Source organism: Camarhynchus parvulus, chromosome 2 (assembly GCF_901933205.1).
Source record: "Camarhynchus parvulus chromosome 2, STF_HiC, whole genome shotgun sequence".
Taxonomy (NCBI): Eukaryota; Metazoa; Chordata; class Aves; order Passeriformes; family Thraupidae; genus Camarhynchus; species Camarhynchus parvulus.
In genome coordinates this window covers 52,603,944-52,626,057 of record NC_044572.1, presented here as the reverse complement: position 1 = coordinate 52,626,057, position 22,114 = coordinate 52,603,944, and the positions used below count along the sequence as shown (strand labels likewise).

General features: G+C 38.1%; 1 protein-coding gene across 4 annotated transcripts in view; it reads right to left on the bottom strand.

Annotated features, from left to right (window-relative positions):
* Positions 1 to 595: 595 nt before the first annotated feature.
* Positions 596 to 22,114, bottom strand: part of CDK13 (cyclin dependent kinase 13) — a 47,346-nt gene continuing 25,827 nt past the window's right edge. Inside the window, exons 6-14 of one of the 4 annotated variants that reach the window (XM_030965958.1) lie at positions 21,925 to 22,114; positions 18,959 to 19,015; positions 16,142 to 16,243; positions 15,947 to 16,024; positions 13,763 to 13,879; positions 12,708 to 12,839; positions 10,212 to 10,417; positions 6,784 to 7,341; positions 596 to 5,715 (exon numbers count right to left, since the gene is read on the bottom strand). In XM_030965958.1, coding sequence (XP_030821818.1) covers positions 4,859 to 5,715; positions 6,784 to 7,341; positions 10,212 to 10,417; positions 12,708 to 12,839; positions 13,763 to 13,879; positions 15,947 to 16,024; positions 16,142 to 16,243; positions 18,959 to 19,015; positions 21,925 to 22,114 — 2,297 coding nt within the window. In that variant the 3' untranslated portion in view covers positions 596 to 4,858. The remainder of the gene's footprint in view (positions 5,716 to 6,783; positions 7,342 to 10,211; positions 10,418 to 12,707; positions 12,840 to 13,762; positions 13,880 to 15,946; positions 16,025 to 16,141; positions 16,244 to 18,958; positions 19,016 to 21,924) is intronic. The other 3 variants (XM_030965977.1, XM_030965967.1, XM_030965986.1) reach the window with 3 other exon arrangements.

Genomic DNA, 22,114 nt, shown 5'->3' with positions numbered 1-22,114 from the left:
TTGGATGGAGGTATAACATTTATTGAAAGATTCAAAAGGTTTCATTAGATAACTAATACAGTAGGAAAAAAACAAGAAAAGCCTCAGGCATTCAAAGCACAGTTGCTTAAGCCAGACTCAGGTCACAGTGTCTCACTCACCACTGAAAACACCTGACTCTTTAGGTTTGATGTCCCATTGCTTCTAACACACACAGCATCCTTTTTAAAGAGAGCAGTGGAGAATAATAACCGCACCTCTGCAGTCTGCTTGGACACGACAAAGAAAAAATGTCACGTTGTCCATCGCCCACCATCCTGAACAGCTGACAGGTGCTGAAGCAGCAGCCTCTCAGTGCTGGCAAAGCCCCTGTCCCACAGCCACATCCCAGCACTCGGCCTGCTCTTGGGGCACCACCAGTGCTTGAAGGGCTGCTCTGCTGCACCTTTGCTCCCACAGCATCCATGCTGCCAGCAAAGGCTCACAGTGCCAGTCCCTGCAGGGCTCCTTCGAAACAGGACTGCAGCAGTAAATTGCAGAATTTCAATACACTGAAAACATTCTCAGTTCTTTTGAAATGCCATTTGACAACCAGAAAGGGAAAACAAGGAAATACTTCAATTTTCATGTATTTTATTTACAGGCCACACAATACATTTTATATACAAATGGCTTAAAATAACAAAGAGTAAGCAAGCTGAAGCATAACAATTTATTTTAAATTAAGTTGTCTCGAAATAACTCCTGCAATAAAGTTTCTTTACCCTGATAAGCAAGTTAATTTGATTTTAAGTCAACCCAAGGTAATTTATTTTTAAATATAGAATTCAAATAAATTTTCAGGTGATTCCTTATTTTCATGACACACTCTGCGAATACAGAACATCCCAAAACTCTCAAGAAGGGTAATAGCCAAAATTTCCTCATCTAAAAAACACTATAACAGAACAGACGGGAGAAATGTTGTATGTAAAACACTTGCATGTTTTATTAATGAAAAGAAGAATGCAAGTAGTACGTCTGACATTCTTCTCTCTTGGAAACAGAATTCATGGTCCAAGACCTAATTTGCCTGCAGACAAGAGGCAGTGTTACTTCAGTACTTCAGTACTTCAGTTTTTAACCACACAATTATCTACTAAACTCATCCAACTGTAAACTTCACCAAAACTGAAACTGCCTCCACCAAAACTGAAAGCAAAAAAAGAAGAGCGCTCAAAACCATAAGAACCTAAAAGGTGGCACTTAGTGCCTCTGCTTCTAGAAAGCACCTGACACTACTGTGGGATGGAGAAAATTTAAGAGAGACCACATTTTATGGAAACATAAGAAAATATAGAAGTTTTCCATTTTAAAATTATTTTTCTAAGAAATTAAAATAGCATTTAAGGAGACGTATTTTTCTATCTCTTCCCTAGTACTGCTCATTCTGTTTAGGATAATGACGACTAGAGATCCATAAAAGCAGTTTCCTTTTCCTTTGGCTGAATTTAAGCATAATAACAGTCTTAAGTGTTTTAAGTCATGGTCATTAGCAGTTCAGTCATGCTCACTTTCCTCCTCTTGGTATGGCTAAAGACGACTTAATATAAATAATGAAGTACTTGCTATTTGATAGTCCATTATTACAGTATTTCACTACGTTTACTTAGAAATACAAACACACAACACTTACTTTTTGATGTGGTATCCTGGTCTCTATAGCTCACTTTGGAATTGCAGCACAGGAAACATAAACCCAAAGGAATGAGGGAGAAAGTAATGAAAGCCATGGCTCCACAGAAAAATAATGCTGTTTTCAGAATGTCTGCTACTGCATCAAAAATGCAAGAGCCACATGATGTAAAAATGCCAAACTAGTATAGACTCTGCTGAGTGGAGTTCACGCACAAGGGTAAAATGCTGCAATGAGCACCTCATCAAGTGATTTAATTAAAAAGAAATGTTGACAGGTAATACACAGGTCCGGTACAAATGAATGTGAACCTACTGTCGTTAGATCTGGGCAGTTCCCTAGCTGCTAACCTGCCCAGACACAATTCCAGGCCAGGGGAGAGTGGCTGCAGGCACCAATCCTCCTGCCACACCCTCAAGGGCAGAGCTCCAGACCTGCACCAGCCCAGGAGAAAAGGTGTCAGCAGAAGAGCCAAGAAGATTCCCTGGATTGCAGAGAAGGCAATCTTTTTAGAGTTATCACAAACAGAAATACATTCACTTTCTCTCCAAATTATCCCAGCACTGTTGTCCCAGGCAAATACAGCATTCAAAGTCACAAGCTAAAAATCCTTAAGCTGGGGAAATGTCATTGTGCAGTATTCATCTGCTTACAGCATGCCAGAGTTTTGTCTCTGATTCATCTGGAAGGCAATTGCTTTTTGCACCTCCTCTCTCCTCAGAGTCAGGATTACTTGTGCTGGAGCTGTTGGGGTTTTTTTGTGGCCAAAGACTGAAATCCATTCTGGTAGAACAATGTCTGAAAGTACTGCCAGCCCATAAGCAAACTGCACACTCATTTACAGATGCAGAGGGGACCTACTTCTCTACATTGAATGAAGCTAACTAAATGACTTGAAAATTTATGTCCAAAAAGGAAGGCAGGAGACACCACTTCTTCCTTGTATTTTTGTATTGGAAGTCAATGAATTTAGTTCTCTGAGATCTACTTTCCATTTGAACTTACCTGTGTTTTCAGCCAAATACTGCCTGCAGTTACACTTCAAGCGCATGTGGGTAACCTCAGACTGCAGATCTTTACCGAAACTAAGTGCATATAAGCTTTGAAAGCTTGATTCTAGAAAAAAAATACCCAAAAAAAGCAATCTGTGTGTATATTTGTGGGTCTGGGTTTTTTAAAGATTAGTAAACAAAGAGCCAACATTGTCTGTATCTAAATGACACTAATGGTTTTTGTCTTTAAAATTTTACTAGCAGAAAAATGCTATGGGGATGTCCTTACTCAAGGAAAAAATATGGTCCAGTGCACTGTCAATCCCATGAAGCTTTTGCCTTTCTCAAGCACAGGGTATTCAGGTTGTAAGTATTTGTTTCTGACCTGGCCACTTTAAAATTGGTCCTGGCCACTTTTATTTCAGATGGCAGGATCTTCTACTGTGTCTAGTGAAGGCAACTGCCAGACTAGGGGACAGTGTAAGCAGCAGGACTCTCTCCATTCCTCATCTGCCAGATCCTCAAACACTACACAGAGTTAGCGAAGGGAGTTTCTCCATGCTCTACAGTGTGAGAATTAGCCATATATGAGTCAGGATTTTCAATTAAAACTAAACACCAACAGCTTTGGCTTCGATCCTGAAAATCCAAAAAGTCATTGACAAGACATTCATAATAGTGTAAGTAGAAATTTTACTTTTTAAAAAGTAGTTTTTCAACACTCAGTTACATAAAGTACCGATTTGTCAACTGGATAATCAGTTGGAAAACTGTTTCCAATATGGGCTTCAAGACATCCTTTTACGTACAGGCAAAACATAACCATACCTCCTCTCTGCAGGAGAGACTACTTGTTGTCAGAGGAAACAACAAAAAAAACCATGCCAGAAGTCGTAATTAGTATGAGGAGTGGCTCTTGGTAAGAGTTTTAACTATAATAATCCTAGTTGTTCCGAGACACTCAATTCCAATATTAAAATGTTCTGTGGATAGCAGATATAAAATCAATTAATTGGCACAATTCCAAGTTTACAGCGAATTACAACTAGTGTCAGACATTTTGCCATTGCTTTAAATACTGGTCATTTTTCCTTTGGTTATTTCCTACAATGCAGTACTTCGGGTAAAAAGACAAACAGTGTCAGCTTTTCACACAAAGTAAAGAAATTACTGCTGTTGACATTTAAGAGAAAAAAACTATTTCATCACTTGGTAAGGACATATAAAGTATAGTTCATTTGGCAGAGGAACTAAAACACTTAATACAACTCCAACAGGGAGCTGAGAAAAAACTACACTCTTCATTCTTCTCCTCACTTTCAACATTTCTCATGAAGTTCAATTTGGAAATTACAATTTTATCTAGGTAAAATCAGGTCTCTAAGTAACTGGCCCATGTGAAGTAAACACCACAAGATTATGACCTGCTTGAGTTTCTTCTTATTATCTGAATCCTCTTTTTAATTACCTAGGTTTAGGCATTATGTTCATAGCAACCTATGAAGTACTTCCAAATTTTTGCAGACCTTAAGCTTACATGTTAAGGCACTTACCATTCAAGTAAAACAGTTTTTATATAAACAAGCGTGGGAGATGGAGAGAACATTTTACCAGAACACCCTTTTCTTTTTTCTTGAAAAAAAAAATAAGTTGACCAAATATTTATAAAATTTTGCATCAAGAGAAAGGTTGTGTTTTATTATCTGAAATGAGCACGAAGTACACCTTCCACAATAACACTGAAAGCAGTGCAAAAACTGACAGTGACCTTTGACTAAAAGTAGTTCTGTAAAAAGAAAAATACCAAATAAATCAGTGCCCTGCTTTGTTGTAAAATTTCATTCTTTTTACATAAAAGTTGGTCCAAACTTACAAAAAAAGCACAAATGTGCATAGTTCAGAAGATCTGAAAGAGTGCCATAAAAAGCTGATGTCCCTAAATTTAGCATCCACTTAAAACTGCCAAAATACAAAATAAAAGTCAGAACTAGAGTTTGTGAACATGTACAATCAAGTCATCTAGTTTTCAGACAGCATGAGTTGTAAGCATTTTTTAAATTTTTCTACTGTATGCAAGACCCTTTTCGACATAAAAATAAAGCTGTTGAATTAACATTATTCAAGTCTGTTGAACTGCTGCTTTAAGTTGCAGCTAGGGGAGAAAAAGAAGTTTTTCCAGATAAAAATGATGTGCCTGAGGAAAAACAGATACTCAGTATGGTAATCCTCTGCCTCGCCCCCTCACTGCAGATGTGCTAATGTGTCCCCTGAATCCTTGGGAATAGCCAGGTCCTTGGGCAGGAGAAGTCCAAGTCTGTCCGTGCATGTGGCTGATGCCAGTGGGATTTTCCTGTAAATTACTTCCATAGCTATAGTTGTGCATCTTTGTGGACAAAGAGTGTGCACTCTCTGGCCCTGTGGAAGCATCACTGCTGCTCCCCAAAACCGGGATTGGGCCGTGGCTGTATTCAAACCTATGGTCTTTATCTCCACTGAACAGCATGGGGCCAGCATTGAGGTAAATGTCTCTGTAACCAGTTACTGAGCTGGGAAAGGATTCTGGAAAGGCTGATGGAGGAGGGGCAGCACCAGAGTGAGATGAAGCAGTACTGTAGTTATCCAAAGACTGAATATCTGAGTTGCCAAGGAAACTCCTCCTTTCTAATACTCCTGATGGTCCGCTTCCTATTCCATCACTAGTGCTGTAACAGGCAGATGAGAAGGACGATGATCCAAAGTTATCCTTGTAGTCTGGGCCTGTTACATAGGAGTCTCTAGCCTGATAATCCACACTTGTTTGTACTGGCTCCTCCGCTGTCGCCTGAGCTTGATGCTGAGCCAGCAGCTGCAGAAGAGCTGCTTTCACTCCTGCATGAGGATCTGTTCCTGAAGAGTTACTTATAGGCAACTGCTGATTCTCTGTCCGATAATCAAGGTCTTCATCAGTGAGCGGTGGAGGCTCCGGTGGCTCAGGAGGACGCTGGTCTGGAGGCAAGATCCGAGGGCGCTCCTGCTCAGGTGTTCGGTTCAGAAGCCTCATCTCAGACTGCCTAACCAAATCCTCTTGACCTAAGAAGATGAAAAAGAAAGCTCTGGAATAAAAGTATGCAAATAATACGACCAGAAAGAAACGGACTCCTTCCTGGAAAAACTTAGAGGTCTGCTAACTTCAATTTTAATGAATTTATTAGCTAAATTTGTCAATAATTATACAGATTATTCTGGACAAAATTTGGCAACAGCTCATTTGGCTCAGGAGCATGATGCAGGTTGCTCCTTAAAGATTATCAAGCAGTCAAGTTAAAGAAAAACAGCACAAGTTCCTTAAAAAAACCCATATCAAAAGCAAACAACTGGGACAAAACGCAAGCAACACAAACACTAAAAATTCAAAGGAGGATCAAGATTCACAGATAAGGATAGAAGTCTCAAAGGGCCACCCTATCAAAGAGCAGCAAAACTCAAGGTTTAAAATAAACAAAAACAAAAAAAGCACACCTCTCAAAAAACCCCCCGAAATCCTCCAAGAAGAGCCCCAAAGCACTTCAGAGTATTTCTTTCAGCAGCTGCAAACACCACAAAACAATAAAATAACCTGAATTTGCAAGCCAAAAATATGAACAGACCTCTAAACTGTGAGAGGACTACAGAAGCCACTACTATACCTCTATGGAAACCTTTAGCCAGGTGTGTGTGACAGTTAAGGGTAACCACTGAATTTGACATTACAGAACTGCTCTAGTCAGCAACAGAACCTAAAATAAAATACTGTCTCATGAAAATAAGCTTTACCTAAACACATAGTCAAAACTGGCAAATTACATCTCTGCATCTGCTAGAAAAGACTGTCTTCACCACCACACTCACCACTAAGAAAACCCCAACCCCTACAATAATGATTAATATTTCATCACTAATACTTGTGCACCTCTTAGGTTAGCTATTGCTTGCTCTGTCTGCATGGCACCTGTTAGACTAAAACGAATTCTCTGATCCAGATGTAAAATGTGACCAAATCAATTTAATCTCCTATACTCACACAGATTCATATGGCAAACATGTTAATTCGCTACTCCCAAACTATTACATCTCCAGTGCTCCAGGTATTTGCTGGTTAGCAATAAAGGTCTTCAGTACCTGCAGACACATATAATGACTTGATCAGATGTGGGTAGCCAGGTGCCGGAGATTCCACGTCGTCCCGGCTGACAGACACAGGAGTGGCGGGCTCTGGAGGCTGCCTGAGTTGTAATGACATTTCATTTCCTGATCCATTTTCCTTCTCCTCCAACACAAAATCTTTTTGTTTTGTTTGCTGAGCCTTTACTAACTGAGACAACAGAACAGCAAATGCACTCTGCACAGCTGCCTGGGCAGCATCAGTCTCCACTTTAGGCTGACCCAGCTGAGCAGGTGGCACAGGGGGCTGTGTGACCATCGGCTGTTTTAGAGGCTCCTGCTCTGGAGGTGGTGGCGGAGGCGGTGGTGGCTGCTGCTGTTCTGACTGTTTTTCACCTGCTGACAAAATTCCAGCAGGAAGATTTATTTTATTTAGTTGCTGTTGAGTCTCCGGGTTTACCTTAATATTCAATACTTGGGCAAACTGTGCCAAACTAACACTTGTTTTAGACTGTAGCAGGTTTAGCAGGATTGCCACTTCATTCTGGTTTAACTGCTGTCCAGTGCTTGTTTTTGCTAAAGACAAAAAAGGTGTTTTTAAGTATTATTTAGAACTGGCATATTTCAGAAACTCAAAAGAAGACTAATCTAGCATGGCTGACACGACTGGCAAAGCATGGGTTTGGACAACACAGAAATGGAATACTTCTACATATTAACTGTCTTTAGGGAGTATCAACAGGAAATGGAACAGTAAGATCCGCCATAACCAAAGTGATTTCCATGAGGTACATGCACACACTTAGATGGAAAAACACCAAGCTAGAGCTCAATATTCCACAATACAACTAAGTTGGGGCTTAAGGCCACCTGCTTTAGGCAGCTATTAGACTTCCAATCCCCATAAAACTTCCTATCTTTGACATATCACAACCTTTTGTTGAAAAGTAGCCATCTGCAAAATCCATTTCCAGTCATATTCCAGACCATTCTAATTCGGCATCTGGGTTTTAACATCTGCCCACCTGGCTCTATGTGGCCTAGGAGCTCACATTATAAGTGCAAACTTTGAGGGAGAAGAAGTCAATCACTCAGTAGCAAGAAACATGTGATAATACAGAGTTATTTCAATTAAATGTAGTTTGCCACAAATAAGAGCAGATCACGATGATGCAGGGTAATATGAATAATGAAGTTTCAATATCAAAGTAGTTTTTCAGCTTCAAACATCCACTGTGGTGAAGCAGCATGGATTGCAACATGCCCTATGAGCAAATGATTTAGAGAAGAAAGCAGTTAAAAGTTAGAAAATGAGTGTGAGCAGGCTGGCTGAGCTCTGATTTTTTCTTAACCCAGGTCAGCACATTCAGTCCTCTTCTATCCTTGCCATTGTGCTATCTTAGTAATATATTAATTCATGGCAGATTAGAAGCCATGCATGACACACAAAAATATTAAGTATATGCCTTGCAAGATTTAAGAACAGCACAGCTGGAAAGTGCTGCAAAACTCACAACCCACAACTCTACTTGTGGATGGGCACCAGGATACAAGCACTTGGAACTCACTTAAGAGGAATCCAGAGACTTCAAAATTGTTTTGCATCAATATTAATATAATCCATCTTCTATTTGGCAATACAAAAAAAAAAACACAATTTTCTTACGCCTTATGCTGACTCTCACTCAGATGTTGTGATTAATGGAAGATTTTGCCACATCTGAGGATAGTATACTCAACATTAAAAACTTCTCTCAGACCCTCAGTGAAAATTCATCAGAAAAATGCCAAACAGGGAAACTAATCTACCTGTTCCATACTCTTTGGTTAGCTTTAAGTTCATTCTAACAGGAAACTGTATACTGGGAAATCTGTCATAACAAAATTATTGAGCTCTGAACAGTTCCTGTTAAATTGCAAAATGCAATATCCAGGGGTCCCACTCATGGATCAGAACATTAGGAACTGATACAATGTCTTTTTAAGCTCTCCTGTTGGGGTGCTTAGAAACAAATGCAAGAGTTTTGGTTAAAGTATGTATTTGGTCATAGAGTTATATAATGTGTCTTATTAATAATATTATCTAAGGTGCATTATGACTTTCAGAAGTGTTTTGTTTAATACAGGAAATGCCTCTATGCACCACTAAAAATTAAATTGTCTTCTTTTCTACCTAGACATATTTTTCTGTGTACATATGGGTAAACAGCAATATAGGTCAGAATGATTCCTTGTCTATTTGCTTCGTTTTTTTTGCATAGTCAGTATTAATGACTAATAGTAGTCTCTCATCAGGCTGTTATGTCATAAAAGCACAAAGAAATTAACTATCCTTTGGACTCTTTAAACTTCTAATATAGTTTCATTGATGGGAGAAAAAGTTACAGAAAGTCATTCTTGAAAATGCTGCCAAAAGTTTAGCCTAAACATATGGATTAGCAGAATATTGCAGCTGGTTTACAGTGAGAAACCAGATGAACAGAGCAAGAGGCAATAAATTGCAATAAAATATGATCAAAACAACTACTTTCAATGTATCCTTGCACAGAATATTTGGAGCTCTGCTCTACTGTTAAATTAAGGGTTGATTCAAGATGGTTAGTATACAGAATTGTCAGCTGCAAAGAATGCATAAACTGTGTATTTTAGCTGAACTCCTCTATCAGTGCCATAGGATTTAGGCTTACTTTGCACAATCAAAAATGGTCTAACATTTAACTTAAAGGTATCCATTTGGTGTTGTTACTCTTTGTATTATTACATATTTTTAAGAACTATCACTTAACTGCTGAGTATCTCAAACACTCTCGATACTGGAACCACTACTTTGTTATATTTGTAAGACTTGTCTCAAGCAAGATACTTTGTTAAAGTTTCAGAATTACTGGCAGTGCAATTCACAGAGGTAGATACTTCACGTTATACCAGCTTCTGGGGGTGTGGTTTTGGTGTTTGGTGGTTTTTTTTGTTGTTGTTTTATTTTTTTTTTTACAACTTGATTTAGCCCCAACAACCTGGAAAGCTGAAGACTAACATAACATGCAGATGGAATCTGTTCCATTTAAAATGACAATTATTCTAAACTCTGCCTTCTGACCAGTTCATCAATACCAATAAAGCTCATCCAATCTATGGAGATCGTGAGAAACTTTGAACTGGCTTGTGGAATTACCAAAGAATCATAGATGAGCAAGAGCTAAAATCCCCTCAAAATACAGAGCAAGCAAGTTAGTTGCTCTGACCAGGCTGAAAAGTTAGGTAAAATTGGAAAGGAACACTTACGTTTCCAAAAGCAAAGGCAAATCTTTTGTAACGAAGATTAAACTTACAATCCTGCTCCTTCCTCAAGAATCCAGGAGACGCCAATACTCTGTAAATAACATCTAAAATTTCTAGAGGTGCAATCCAAGTAGTAGGTAATTATAAGAACTGAAAATATTACTGACCAAGTGCTACACTAGAGCTGCCCTGAGTTTTGAGTTGGGAAGAAGTTTGCATGCCTTGTGGGGTGTTGGTTCTGCTCTCATCCATGCCTAGAGACAGATCCTTCCTAGGGACTTTAGCTGCTGTAGAGTCATCAGTCATGCCCATCTGCTTCTGTCTTCTGCGTTTCTTACTCCACAGCTCATGGCAATCCTGCCACAAGGGAAGGCTGCAAAGAATGATTGGAGATAATCAGTTTTATTCCTATTTTTAATTTTTTTTTAAATCATACTGGTAAAAACACTTAAATTGTACATAATGTAACTTCCGAAACCCAGAAATACATCAGGAAACGTTCAAAAGGCAGCAAATTCTCAGACCTGCTTTTTCTGGCTGAAAACTATTTACTGAGTGCCTCTTTCAGAAGCATATGTCCTTCTGGCAGAAAAGAGGAAAAAGTATCTTCAAATGAGAATTATTTTCCTAATTATTTGTGTAATTCAAAACTTCAAATCAGTGCTGCAGAGTTGCTATGAAATATACAACTTGCATACTACCAAATAACTAAGTTATCAATATGAAAACATTTTTTTCAGGGTCCTTCTGTCTGCTTATAAAAGTACTGCTGAGCCATTAGGTCACATATTTGTCCACAGTAATAGACATGGCTATCTAGTATTTATAGTGTATAGCTCAGGCAACCAAGAAAGCATGAGGGAAAAAAGGAAAAAGTTGCAATATAAGCTGCACGAATAAATATCACTTGACACTACCAAAGCTGGGATACCAAGAAGAACAGGGGATATCCTATATAAGACATACGAATGCAGAGGCAAAGTTCTCCTAAGAAATTTATCTGCCACCAATTCTGTCCTCCCATTATAGCTCCCTGCAGGCATCTCAATTCTGATTTCCTGAGGAACACAAAGACCCAGAGAAATACTGAGATGGGCAGTAAAAATAATGGTTTATGTTTTCCTATTACATATTAACTACCTTAGCAGTTATGCCACCCAGAAACATGGAAAAATTAGCTGACAAATGACAAGAGACACTGGAAAGGCAATTATGACAACTGCTTCCTTTATTCTCTCCCTCCACCTGCCAAGTATTTTCTGAAAGACAACTGGAAGCAAGAACTCATTGTGAGAAGTATCCTATGGTCCTCCCAATCTGCATGTCACTTTCTCTGGATGAACAGCTGCTCCTTCCTGAAACAGAACTTCAGTCTCTCAAGAGAACAGTCAACACCTTCCTGTGGTGTGCCAGAAAAAAGTGTGATTCCTCCTAATTTTTAAAAGGACAGCAGTGACTAGTTTGTTTTGAATTTCCATATATCAGCTTCTAGAATGGATGCATTACCACATCCATTCTAGATGGATGCATGGGAAGAAAAGATGATCTTACCATTCACTTACTTTAAAATGCCCATAAGCAACACACTGTACAAGTGGTTTTGAAACTTCAGCAAGCAGCTTGAGATTGCTGATTTCTGATTTTCACACAGTGATATAGTAATATTCAGGCAATGAAACCTCTTTGGCTCATGTTTCAGAACATTAGTAACGTTTGCCCAGAGAGCAAAACAACAAACACCATCTGGACACAATCCATGTGCTCTGGGATGACCCTGCTTGAGCACAGAGACTCGACCAGATGACCCACTGTGGTCCCTGCCCACCTCACCCATTCTGTGATTCTGTACAACAATTTTGTGTATATAACAGGTAAGTCTAGAAAGAATTTTAATAAAATCCTTAGATGAAAAAATCCTTAGATAAAAAGATGTCAGTACCGGCTGCCTTGAAGGCTCAGTTTACTCAAACAGTATCATGGATTCTATGTTCTGACAACTATACTGAGGAAAGAATGAGACCTGCAGATTCTCTAGGTCCTTTTCATTGTTTTCCTTAGGACATGCTCCAATATTATTTGTACTGATTAAATGACTGCAAAGTCACTGCAAAAATCCTACAGGACACTGTAATACACTTCCTCTAGAGAAACTGACAGTAACAACCCTGCACAATTTCACTTTTCCTGCCTGTAAAACCAAGGCTCTCATCTGGTTCATGAAACAATGTATTGTATTTCACTTTAACTCTCAGGTACCTGTGCAGAACTCTATACCCACTGTCATTCTATCATCAAAGACAGCAATTCAGATAAATGGAGGATCTCAAAATCCCTGGAAAAAGTAGACACTGATAAACTGAGATAACAGTTTAAATTAGAAACATTCATAGAAGAGTATTTTCTTTAAAGGTAGTAACTCAATAACTAGTTCTAGGAATGACAAAGCCAACTCTGTTATCTACTGTATGAGTCACTTAGCTACACAAGCATTTTACTGCAGAATCACCTTTCAACAATTGTATAAATATATATAAAAAACTGCATATAAACTTTCAACATTTCTGCCACCATCTCCCTTACTGAACCACAATGAACTTATTGAAACGGGTGCATGTTCACACTTCCTAGAGGTCAGTACCATTACACCAGTGGAAATTACTTACTCTGGAGGAGGCATTTTAGATGGTTCCACATCTCGCAGAAACTCACACTGAAGAGCTTGTTCAGCTGTGCAGCGCTTGCTGGGATCCAGGGCAAGCATATAATCGAATAAATCTAATGCAGCTGGTGGGATGCTACAAAAGTGCAAAACAGAGGAAAGCGTCACATCTTTATTTTGTATCACACACATCTGTGAAAAATTTTAGTGAACACACCCCTTCCAAGATGATCAGTAAGTCCTCAAGTAACTTAAATACTAACAAAACACACCCACAACCTGAGCTTGATAGCAAGAGGCAGAAATACACTTCACCTTTTACTACCTGTGCTATTATATAACCCAAGCTTTCTTCGCCTTGTATTGTTTCATTGCTTGAAACCTTGTACTTACAAAAAAACCACACACATTTTAAAGCTAAGAGTGTATTTTTACATTTTGAAATTTACCACCAGACTTTTGCTTGATTCACAGACAGTAATTCTATTGCTTCAAAGATATTAGTCTCATCAGTATGAACAGGATGATGCATTTCTCTTGAAACCCACTGCACCTGAAGGAGGGGAACAACCCCCTTAAAATAAGCTAACAGCTGTTTTCCATACCTTTCACTTGTGATATATGCACAAAACTAGTCCACTGGTAGTACTTTAGAACACACGGTTCAGGTAACTCCTCTGTGTTGAATGAGTTTATGACATAAAAGACTAATGTTAACCAGACTACATATTTAGCTGTAGCCAGTTTTACCAATAAAAAACAATTAAGTACTTTCAGTTGTTTTCTGGACAGGGCAACAAGCAGGTGTACCAAACAAGTATTTCCTTAGGTGAAAGCTGACAGGTGGCTGAAATTTTAGGGCCTTCTTTCCTCTTCTTGATGCTCCTATTAAATAAGGTTTAATACAAGCTCAGTGGGTACCATGGGAAGGACAAGAACCTAAAGCCATTTTTCTTTACACTTGATCTATGCTCGTTCTCCGGAAAATACTGAAGTTCATAAAGTCTCTGGGAAAACTTAATGCTATTACAGTTGACTAAACTAATTCTTCATTCTTACAAAGCAAACTCTTCCCTCAGTTTTCGACGATACTGCTTCTTTGGTTTCATTGTGTTGAAGTAAGCTAATTTTATAACATCCGGCCACACTGCTGGACAAGGACTTCCGCAAATTCGGCTGTACCAAAAAGAAAGGAGAAAAGGGTATGAGATCCAAAACCACAAGTGAACACATTTTTGCTCTTGCAAGTACAGTGAAAACAAGAAGCATTTTCAATTTTCATGTTCAGGTTATTTTTAGCTAAAATTTCTCCACTGTCAAATGCCCAACACCACTAAACAATGGTGAATTGTCTACAAAGGGTGATCACCCCACACAGACTAAACTTACTGTTTCTGCCTCAGTCCAGCCCAAACATCCTCTACACCAGTGTTTTCCAAAATGTAACCAACTACATCTGAAGAGTTCTCCAGGTATCTGACTAGAAAAACTGGATAGCCCACATTTAGAGTAACTTTTATGTCCTTAGTTCCCAATACCACTGAAGAAAGATATACCAAATAGCTGAAAAAGCAGTTTTTGCTGAGAATTTATTTAATGCTGAAGACATAAGGGAAAAAAAACAAATAATCAAGTAAGTCCTAAAGGCATAAACCACTATACAGAGAAAACCTCTGTATTTTTTACTTCAGTTATGAGTTTTATACCTCAAGCCTCATCTACCTCCAGAAATGGAGCTGCCAATACTCTTATGCCCTACATTCCATCCCCATCCTTTTTTCCAATAGCTAAGTACAAATTGATCAACACTACAATTCTAAGCAGAAGAGCTAATATGGTATTTCCATATATGCAAGGTTTCAAATTCTCATGCAGTCATAAAAGGACATTTTGCAAATACTTTTTCCTAGTTCAGCCCTCCTTTTCGTAAGATTTAAATGGCTAGTGTAAGAGACCTAATGATTTATGCCCCAGGTGCGATGCCAGTCAATCTGACTTTACACTGGTTGGTGTATGTAATTTTCAGGAGGGAGAATAAAAATAATGAATCTCTTACTATCAAAATGTACCTCACATCTATCTTTGATAAATTTTGAAAAGATAAATGTAGAATTTTTGGCTGCAACACAATTACAGCAGAGATGTTCATAAAACTGATATGTTCAAACAGCAAAAAATGCATAGCATCAGTGAAGACAGGAAATGAGCTACAAACAGAAGCTTCCAGCAGGAGGACATCACAAAGTTTTAGTTTTGTACCAGAGGTAAAACACAAAGAAAAACTTTGAATTACTCATTCTCATGTGCTTCAATGCCATCTAGTGCTCAAAACCAAAAACTCCCAAACTCATGAGTTTAATTCTTCTTATGCCAAAAAGAACCACTGATCTGCTCTGCACCACCTAAAACCTTCATTTATTCAGGCCAGCTAATAACACATTACACAGAAGCATGCTACTGTTCAATCTGTTTTGAAAAACATGTCAGTATATAACTTTGTAATATTTGTTAGTAAGTTAATTTGACCATTTACTGTTCACTTTCTGTAAGTTCTGTAGGACTCACCCCCTTTTCCCCTTATTTCTAGGAAGAGCACCTCTCCTCATTTATAATGTCAATTATGATATCAGAGTCAAGAGCAGATTTTGCTTGCTGAATAAAGGGAAAGAAAAAGATGTTCTGGTTCCACTAAATCATTCTATAATTTATTGAGAACAAGGAAAGAAACAGAATTTTTATGTCCACCAAATGTCTGGCAGTTTTTAAAGAAACAGAAATATTCCCACAAAAGTAATAAAGCTAAGGTGTGTAAATGGTAGGCTCGAAACAAGAACTCATGGCCAGCAGCATGCCAAAAACCTGTTCCTCCCAAATCCCACTTGTCCTTATTATTGTCCATGTCCTCATTCTGATTTGCTGCAAGCAAGTTGCAACAACATCTTAAAAATTACAGACATTTTGATTACTCTCTCTTTACAATTTCAGTAATAAGCAACTCCAGCTACTCTACAAAATCCCATCTTACTGGTCAATGGTACACTGCTAAGAACACAGAACACTCACAAAAAATCCTTCATGTCTGGGCCAAAGTCACTTGTGTTAAATGCCCCTCAAAACCTCTAACATCTCACTCGGGGCAGTTAACTGACCACTTGCAAGTATTTGCAGTGCATTATCTCAGAACACTAAGAAAAGAAACCTGTCAGTTTATGAGGCATCTATGTAGCAGTGTTTGCTAGTTACCTTATGAGTTCCAGTTGAGCAAGTTCTTGATTTGCTTGAAATATTGGTTTCTTTGTAAAAAGTTCACCCAGGATACAACTGTAAAACAGTTTTGCAAAATTCCATGATTACAGCTTTCAGTACAGAATGACAGAAACTTTAAAATTTATTTCTGGCTTGTTTTTATCCTTGCTAGGCTTCTATCCAAACTCTTACCCACAGCTCCAGACATCAATAGCTGGTGTGTATCTTTCTTCCCCAAGGAGAAGTTCAGGAGGCCGATACCATAATGTAATAACTTTGTTGGTATATGGTCGGCTGTTGGAAGGAGGAAAAAGAGAGAACTATCATTTTAGTACAATCACACTTCTAAAAAAATGATACCTCAAGGACTTTACTTCTGTGATGCTGTTCAAGAACAGTACAACCTTCCATTCTCTTTTTAGTCCAGCAAAGCTGTAACTGCACAAAAGAAACACAGCTACCTGATGAAGGCTACAAACAGTCAGATTGAAGATATAAATAATAATCACACAGCCACGTTGATACTATGTGAATAGTGTATCTCCATTATTATTCAGAAAGCAATACTGTGTATTTATTACACTGCTAGTCGTTTCAGGAGCAGGACTCACTTAGATAAAACCAGTAACTTTCATGCACCTATTGGCTATTACCAAACTAAATACAGGACCTCTACAAGCACTTTAAAAAGAAGGAAAAAGTCACTTTTCCCTCTTTAAGTATGAACAAAAACATAAAAGCCTTTTTCTGGAACTGCATCATTCCAATTTTGATTCCAAAGCCTGAAATGCCTCTAGTATCTTCCTATATTTCACAACATCTTTAATTCTCCACAGCTCTAACCAGAAATTTTGGTAACTGTGAATAATCCTTTCCATCCTCCCACTAAAGCAAAGATTTATACTAATAAAGACACACATTTTTTTGTGCACAGGCTGAACTACAGCATCAACAGCTCAAAATAGAAAGCAGAAAAGAGATGTTTGATTTTGGTTTTGTTTCAACCAGGGTGCTTTAAAAGTGATTCCAGAATTCTTTCAGTTTTCTTCAGTTTTTCACTAGGTGAAACTTTTTTTCTAGTTACCAACACGAGGTAACTCCAAACAGAAAGACTAACAATAAGTATGAACAACCACAGAATGAAGCCTAACAAGCTCTTATAGCATTCTTTCTCAGTAGAACAGGTATCACTTCTGTAAAATCATCTGAGTCCTTCTTTCATTAAGGCACATGACATCAATTCCTTTTTAAAAGGTAGCACGTTTTTGGAAACAATTCCATCATTTATCATATTTATCTCTGAAGCAAACATTCCCTACAAAATATTTACATGGTATGGACTATCTCTACAGATACATTGCTCATATGTATTAGTATATGGTGGTTTTTATTTGAACACTTGTCTTGTCATGCAATCTGTCATACCTCCTACTCCAAACACATTAAATCTACCAGAATAACATTTAAAGGACCCCAACTACAACAACCAAATAGGAACGTACTTAAATTTTTATTTCCTCCCCATTATGCTCCTACTAAGTTCTGTACCCTTTCAAACAATATTAAATTCTAAACAACAGTAAACCAAATGCAAAGTACATGAATTAAAAAACAGCAGCTATTATACACTTGTTGATATACATTAATTTTATCTGTTAATGCAGGTCAGAAGAAAAACTAATGACAAAAGAATTGCCGAAAATCTACTGAGATTCTAATTATTCTCCTATGTTTAACGGGCAATTCTATTAGCTAGCTTAATTAAATCTTAATCTTGGTGTCATTTATGCATAATAGCATAATAATGTTGCTGTTTCATGTACAGTAAAATGGGTTATTGGCATTATAAGGACACTGAACCATTAATCCTTAATGAACAGTGAGTTTTACAAAGAAAATTTAAATTAATTTAAAAACAGACATTAAAAAGACCCAAGCAAAACATGGTAAACCAGAGGACAAAACCCCATTAGGCCAGTTTGATGCGAGTTAAAACAAGAAGGTAGGATAACATCCTTTTATTATTAAGTACATTCAAACATAAAGATAAATAGCTAGCAGATGCTTACGATTATTTCGCTTAGCTGTTACACTCAACAGTTTTCATAACTGTACTTAAGCATATTTTCCTGAAATAAGAGTTCTGAGACAACAGCTCAGTGAAACTAACGCTAACACATTTATCAACAACATAACAGCTGTGTAGAAAACAATAAACCCATAAAGCTAACATTATGGATAGTATCTCTCAAATTAGACATGCAGAAATCAAAGTAAGGTCAGGTATCCAAACATCTCTGTATCCAACCACTTCATGGACATATTAATGTAGCGAACATCCCGCCTGGATTTTGAAACATTAGTTCCACATGACAAATGCTACATTAAACTAAATACTGAAGTTTTTAATCATAAAAATCTGTGCACCTGTTTCCTGAAGTATGAGCATAATGAAGCCAAGAACAACAGAAGCACAAGTCACAAGAAGTTTCAGAATAACTTTTATTTAAACTTGTATCTCTGTTTCCAGCAGATTCAACAGCACTGACTGCCTAAAGAATACAATGAACCTCTTGAAATGTAAAGTTAAATCTTACACAAAAGTAATGTTTAGTAATGCTTATTGAATAGGAGCTGTATGATACTTTGTGCCAGCAAAAAAAAAAATTGTTTTCCCTAAATAACATCTTTGGTATACCAACAGAAGAAATATATCTCAGGTTTACAGGACCAGAAACTGAGGAGTGTAAGTTAATTTCCAATCAATATATGGCCAGTCTCTACCATTATTTATCCAGAACACCTGGAAAAGCAATACACCCGCACAAAGAGACTTTTGTGGTTTTATGCTGTATAAGACAACATGTATTTCTGTCACTTTCCAAAGCAATTACTTGTATTACAGTACAGTAACATTTCCTCTAAACAAAACAGTCTTCTGTCCCTCATAATAGTTAAGCAAAAAGATTAAACCTCTGAATGCTTTTTCACAGTGTAATTGTATCTTACCTTTCTTCTGAGTTGTACAGCCGAGCAAGCCCAAAGTCGGCGAGCTTTATCTGCCCTCTGGTGGAAAAAGCAAAGAATTATTTAGTGGCTAATCCTGTTAAGCTTTCTTCCCCCAAAAGTTTAAGACTGAAACAGCTGTGACTGATCTTCACCAAACCACATTAATGAAGAGGCAATGCTCTGCTATCTCTGCATCTCTTCAGTAAACAGTATGCTAACTCACTGAATAGCAAAAACAAGTAAGCAAAATTGGGTATGCTTATCAAATGGCATTTACATTACTGGATGACAGTAAAAATTTACATCTATACCATAAAATATTCCAGTCAGTAACTCTGCAGGAAAAAACTGAGGGAAGAAACCGCTATTTTTTCAGGCCTTACTGCTAGCATGAGTACTTGTACAACAAACAATTATCAGCAGTCATACTTCCCTCTAGGAAGCCATTAAAGTCTTGTTCTGCTCTTGTACATTTTAAATACAGCCTTAACATCAGGGTGACTGACCAGATAAGGGCTTCTACTTTTATCAGCAACCAACTTGTTGAATAACATAACCCCTAACCCATTCCTGAGTTTTTCACATATGAGGGGAAGAGTAGAAGATACAGAGCTCCTGCCTGGCAGTTCCCACAGCTAAAAGCCACTGCTCTATGACCAGAAACTCCCACTACTTGTAACGTCTGGATGATTCAAACAGAAAGCTATCTCCAAGCTTCTCTAATACACTAAATGAATGTTGGATTGTTATATGTGGTTTTCCTTTTCTGTACTGATAAACTTTAATAACTCCCATCACTTTCAAATACATGCTATTTTATCAAATTATGGCAAGATTTGCTGCTAGTATGACAATTTTGTGGTAACAGCATGTACATGACAATTTTGTGACGATACTATATACAGGTTATAGTTTCTATCCACTTTCCTCCTCAGACCTTTACTCTAATTTCTTGGAAAACACTCATAAACAAAGAAATGTTCCCCTTTTGTATGCTTATTTCTGAGAATATATTTGTAGAAGATTATTTGTATTTGCTCTAAAATTCGTTGAAGTTGCCTATGTAAAAGATACATAATCCACATGTTTGGACTCAGGCTGTAACTAGTAATAGGATCTTTGAAACACTGGCTTAAAAAATCATTCAGATCTACTATCATGTTTTTCTGCTGCTGGTGGAAAAACCTAAGGATGCTCAGACACTGTTCTAGGGGGGGAAATCCTACTCTACAACCTGGATTGGAGAACACAGTAAAATAACACGTTCCTTCTCTACCATAAGGCACTCTTCTCCACTTTCAGGTTACGCCCAGCTTCTGAGTTCCCAAAGGTGCACACAGAAACACTAATGGAGATCAGCAGATAATACGATTAAGTGTGTGGGCACAGTGAGTAATGGGGAGGAACGTGTACATCTGTTTAAGAATCTGTATCATAATCTGACACGGCTGCAGTAGGATACAGAGTTGAAAGCAGTCAAGTGTTAGTTCACTCTAAGGGAAAAAGGAGGAAGAAATAGCAAATTTAATTTGGAGAAAGCTAGAGAAAAAATAGACCCTTGATCAAATTTGCCCAGTATTTCATCTCCAACAGCAGCAGTAGATTTTTAGGAAGAACATGTGAAACCATTCTCTTTGGGGCTCATCTCCCTCAATCACTACCCACAATCATTTGTTGTATTGCATCTAGCTGTCCTTGCACTAGGTGATAGGAGAAATATTACTGAGTCACTGGATGGTGTGGTGCCCCTTCCTATCAGATGGTCTCTCCCCCAGGTTTCCCTTTCCATACCTGGTTCGGTGGTCTGTTCCACGCGTGGCCCCTCCCCATTGGCATCCCATTGGCCACGGTCCTCTTTCTCTGCCCCGTCTCCCCTGGGCACAAAACCCCACAGCAAGGGGACCACGGCCTCTTTCCTACCTGGGTGGTCGTACCACCTGAGTGTCCTGTCTCAAGCCAATAAACGGATACTTGCACCCACATGGGGAAGAGTGCTTCTCGTCTTTTGTCCTTCGTCTATGCTGGTTCCGTGCTGGGCTTGAGTTCGGGCTGGCCGAGTTGAACTCATATAAAGCCCAGAAACCCGCGGAACTCAGCAATCATTGTGTTAAGGATGCTTAAACAGGGATCCCTGTCCAGCTCCATCAGCATGTATTAATGACCTTATCCTTGAATGTATCTCATCTTTTTTGGAGACTCCTGACACCACCCAGAAAACTTCCTGTGACAAGAAATCCCAGAAGCTGAATACCTACTCTTCTTTCTTAACTATACCCTTTTTTGCTGTTATAAACCTTGCTCTTATGTTGCTCCCTGGATTTAGCATTCCAGGTTATGGTGCACAACAGTTGGTAATGAAGTCCTCCATTATTCTCACACTAGCTTTTTATTTGTTACTGCTGCTGCACATTGAAAACACCACAGTTACTAATATGATTTGTAATTACCATGTGTTAAAGTAGTAAAAAACAAATTATTCTCCCCTTTTGATGATAGCAATAACTGCAAGTTAAGGCATGTTTGATCAAGCCTAATCAAATACTCTTTTAAAGCATTATCCTGACTGATGATGATGAGGACCTCAGAACTATCATGAAGAACCAGCCTAGCCACATTGCAATCTTGAAATGAGATGGCAGAAAGAATACACTTCAAACACTTACATCCTACAATTCTATTTTAATATATTTAAACTCAGATAATTTTCCCCCCATACTCTGACTTAGCAGGATTAAAATTGAATCTTTTTAAACACAGATTAAGTTTAATACACAGCTGCAAGTTCCCATGTTAAGCAGGAGCACTACTGAATTAGTATTTTGCAAATGATTTTAAAGAAACGAGGCAATTTGGAAAGTAAGTTTTGCTAATTACTCCAATCAGGTGAACTGCAAAGACTGAAATAACAATTTAAAGGTGTTGTTAGCATACAATTTTTGTAACGTACTTTTAAGTAATATCCATACCTATTATTTAGTAGAATATTTGAACATTTGATATCTCTGTGCAAGAAGTTCTTCTTGTGGCAATAGGCCAAGCCCTCCATCAGCTGTCTCATAAAAGATTTAATATGATTTTCATTAAAATGAACCAAACCAGATTCCAGCAGTCCCATCAAGTCATGGTCCATATATTCAAATACCAGGTAAAATGCAC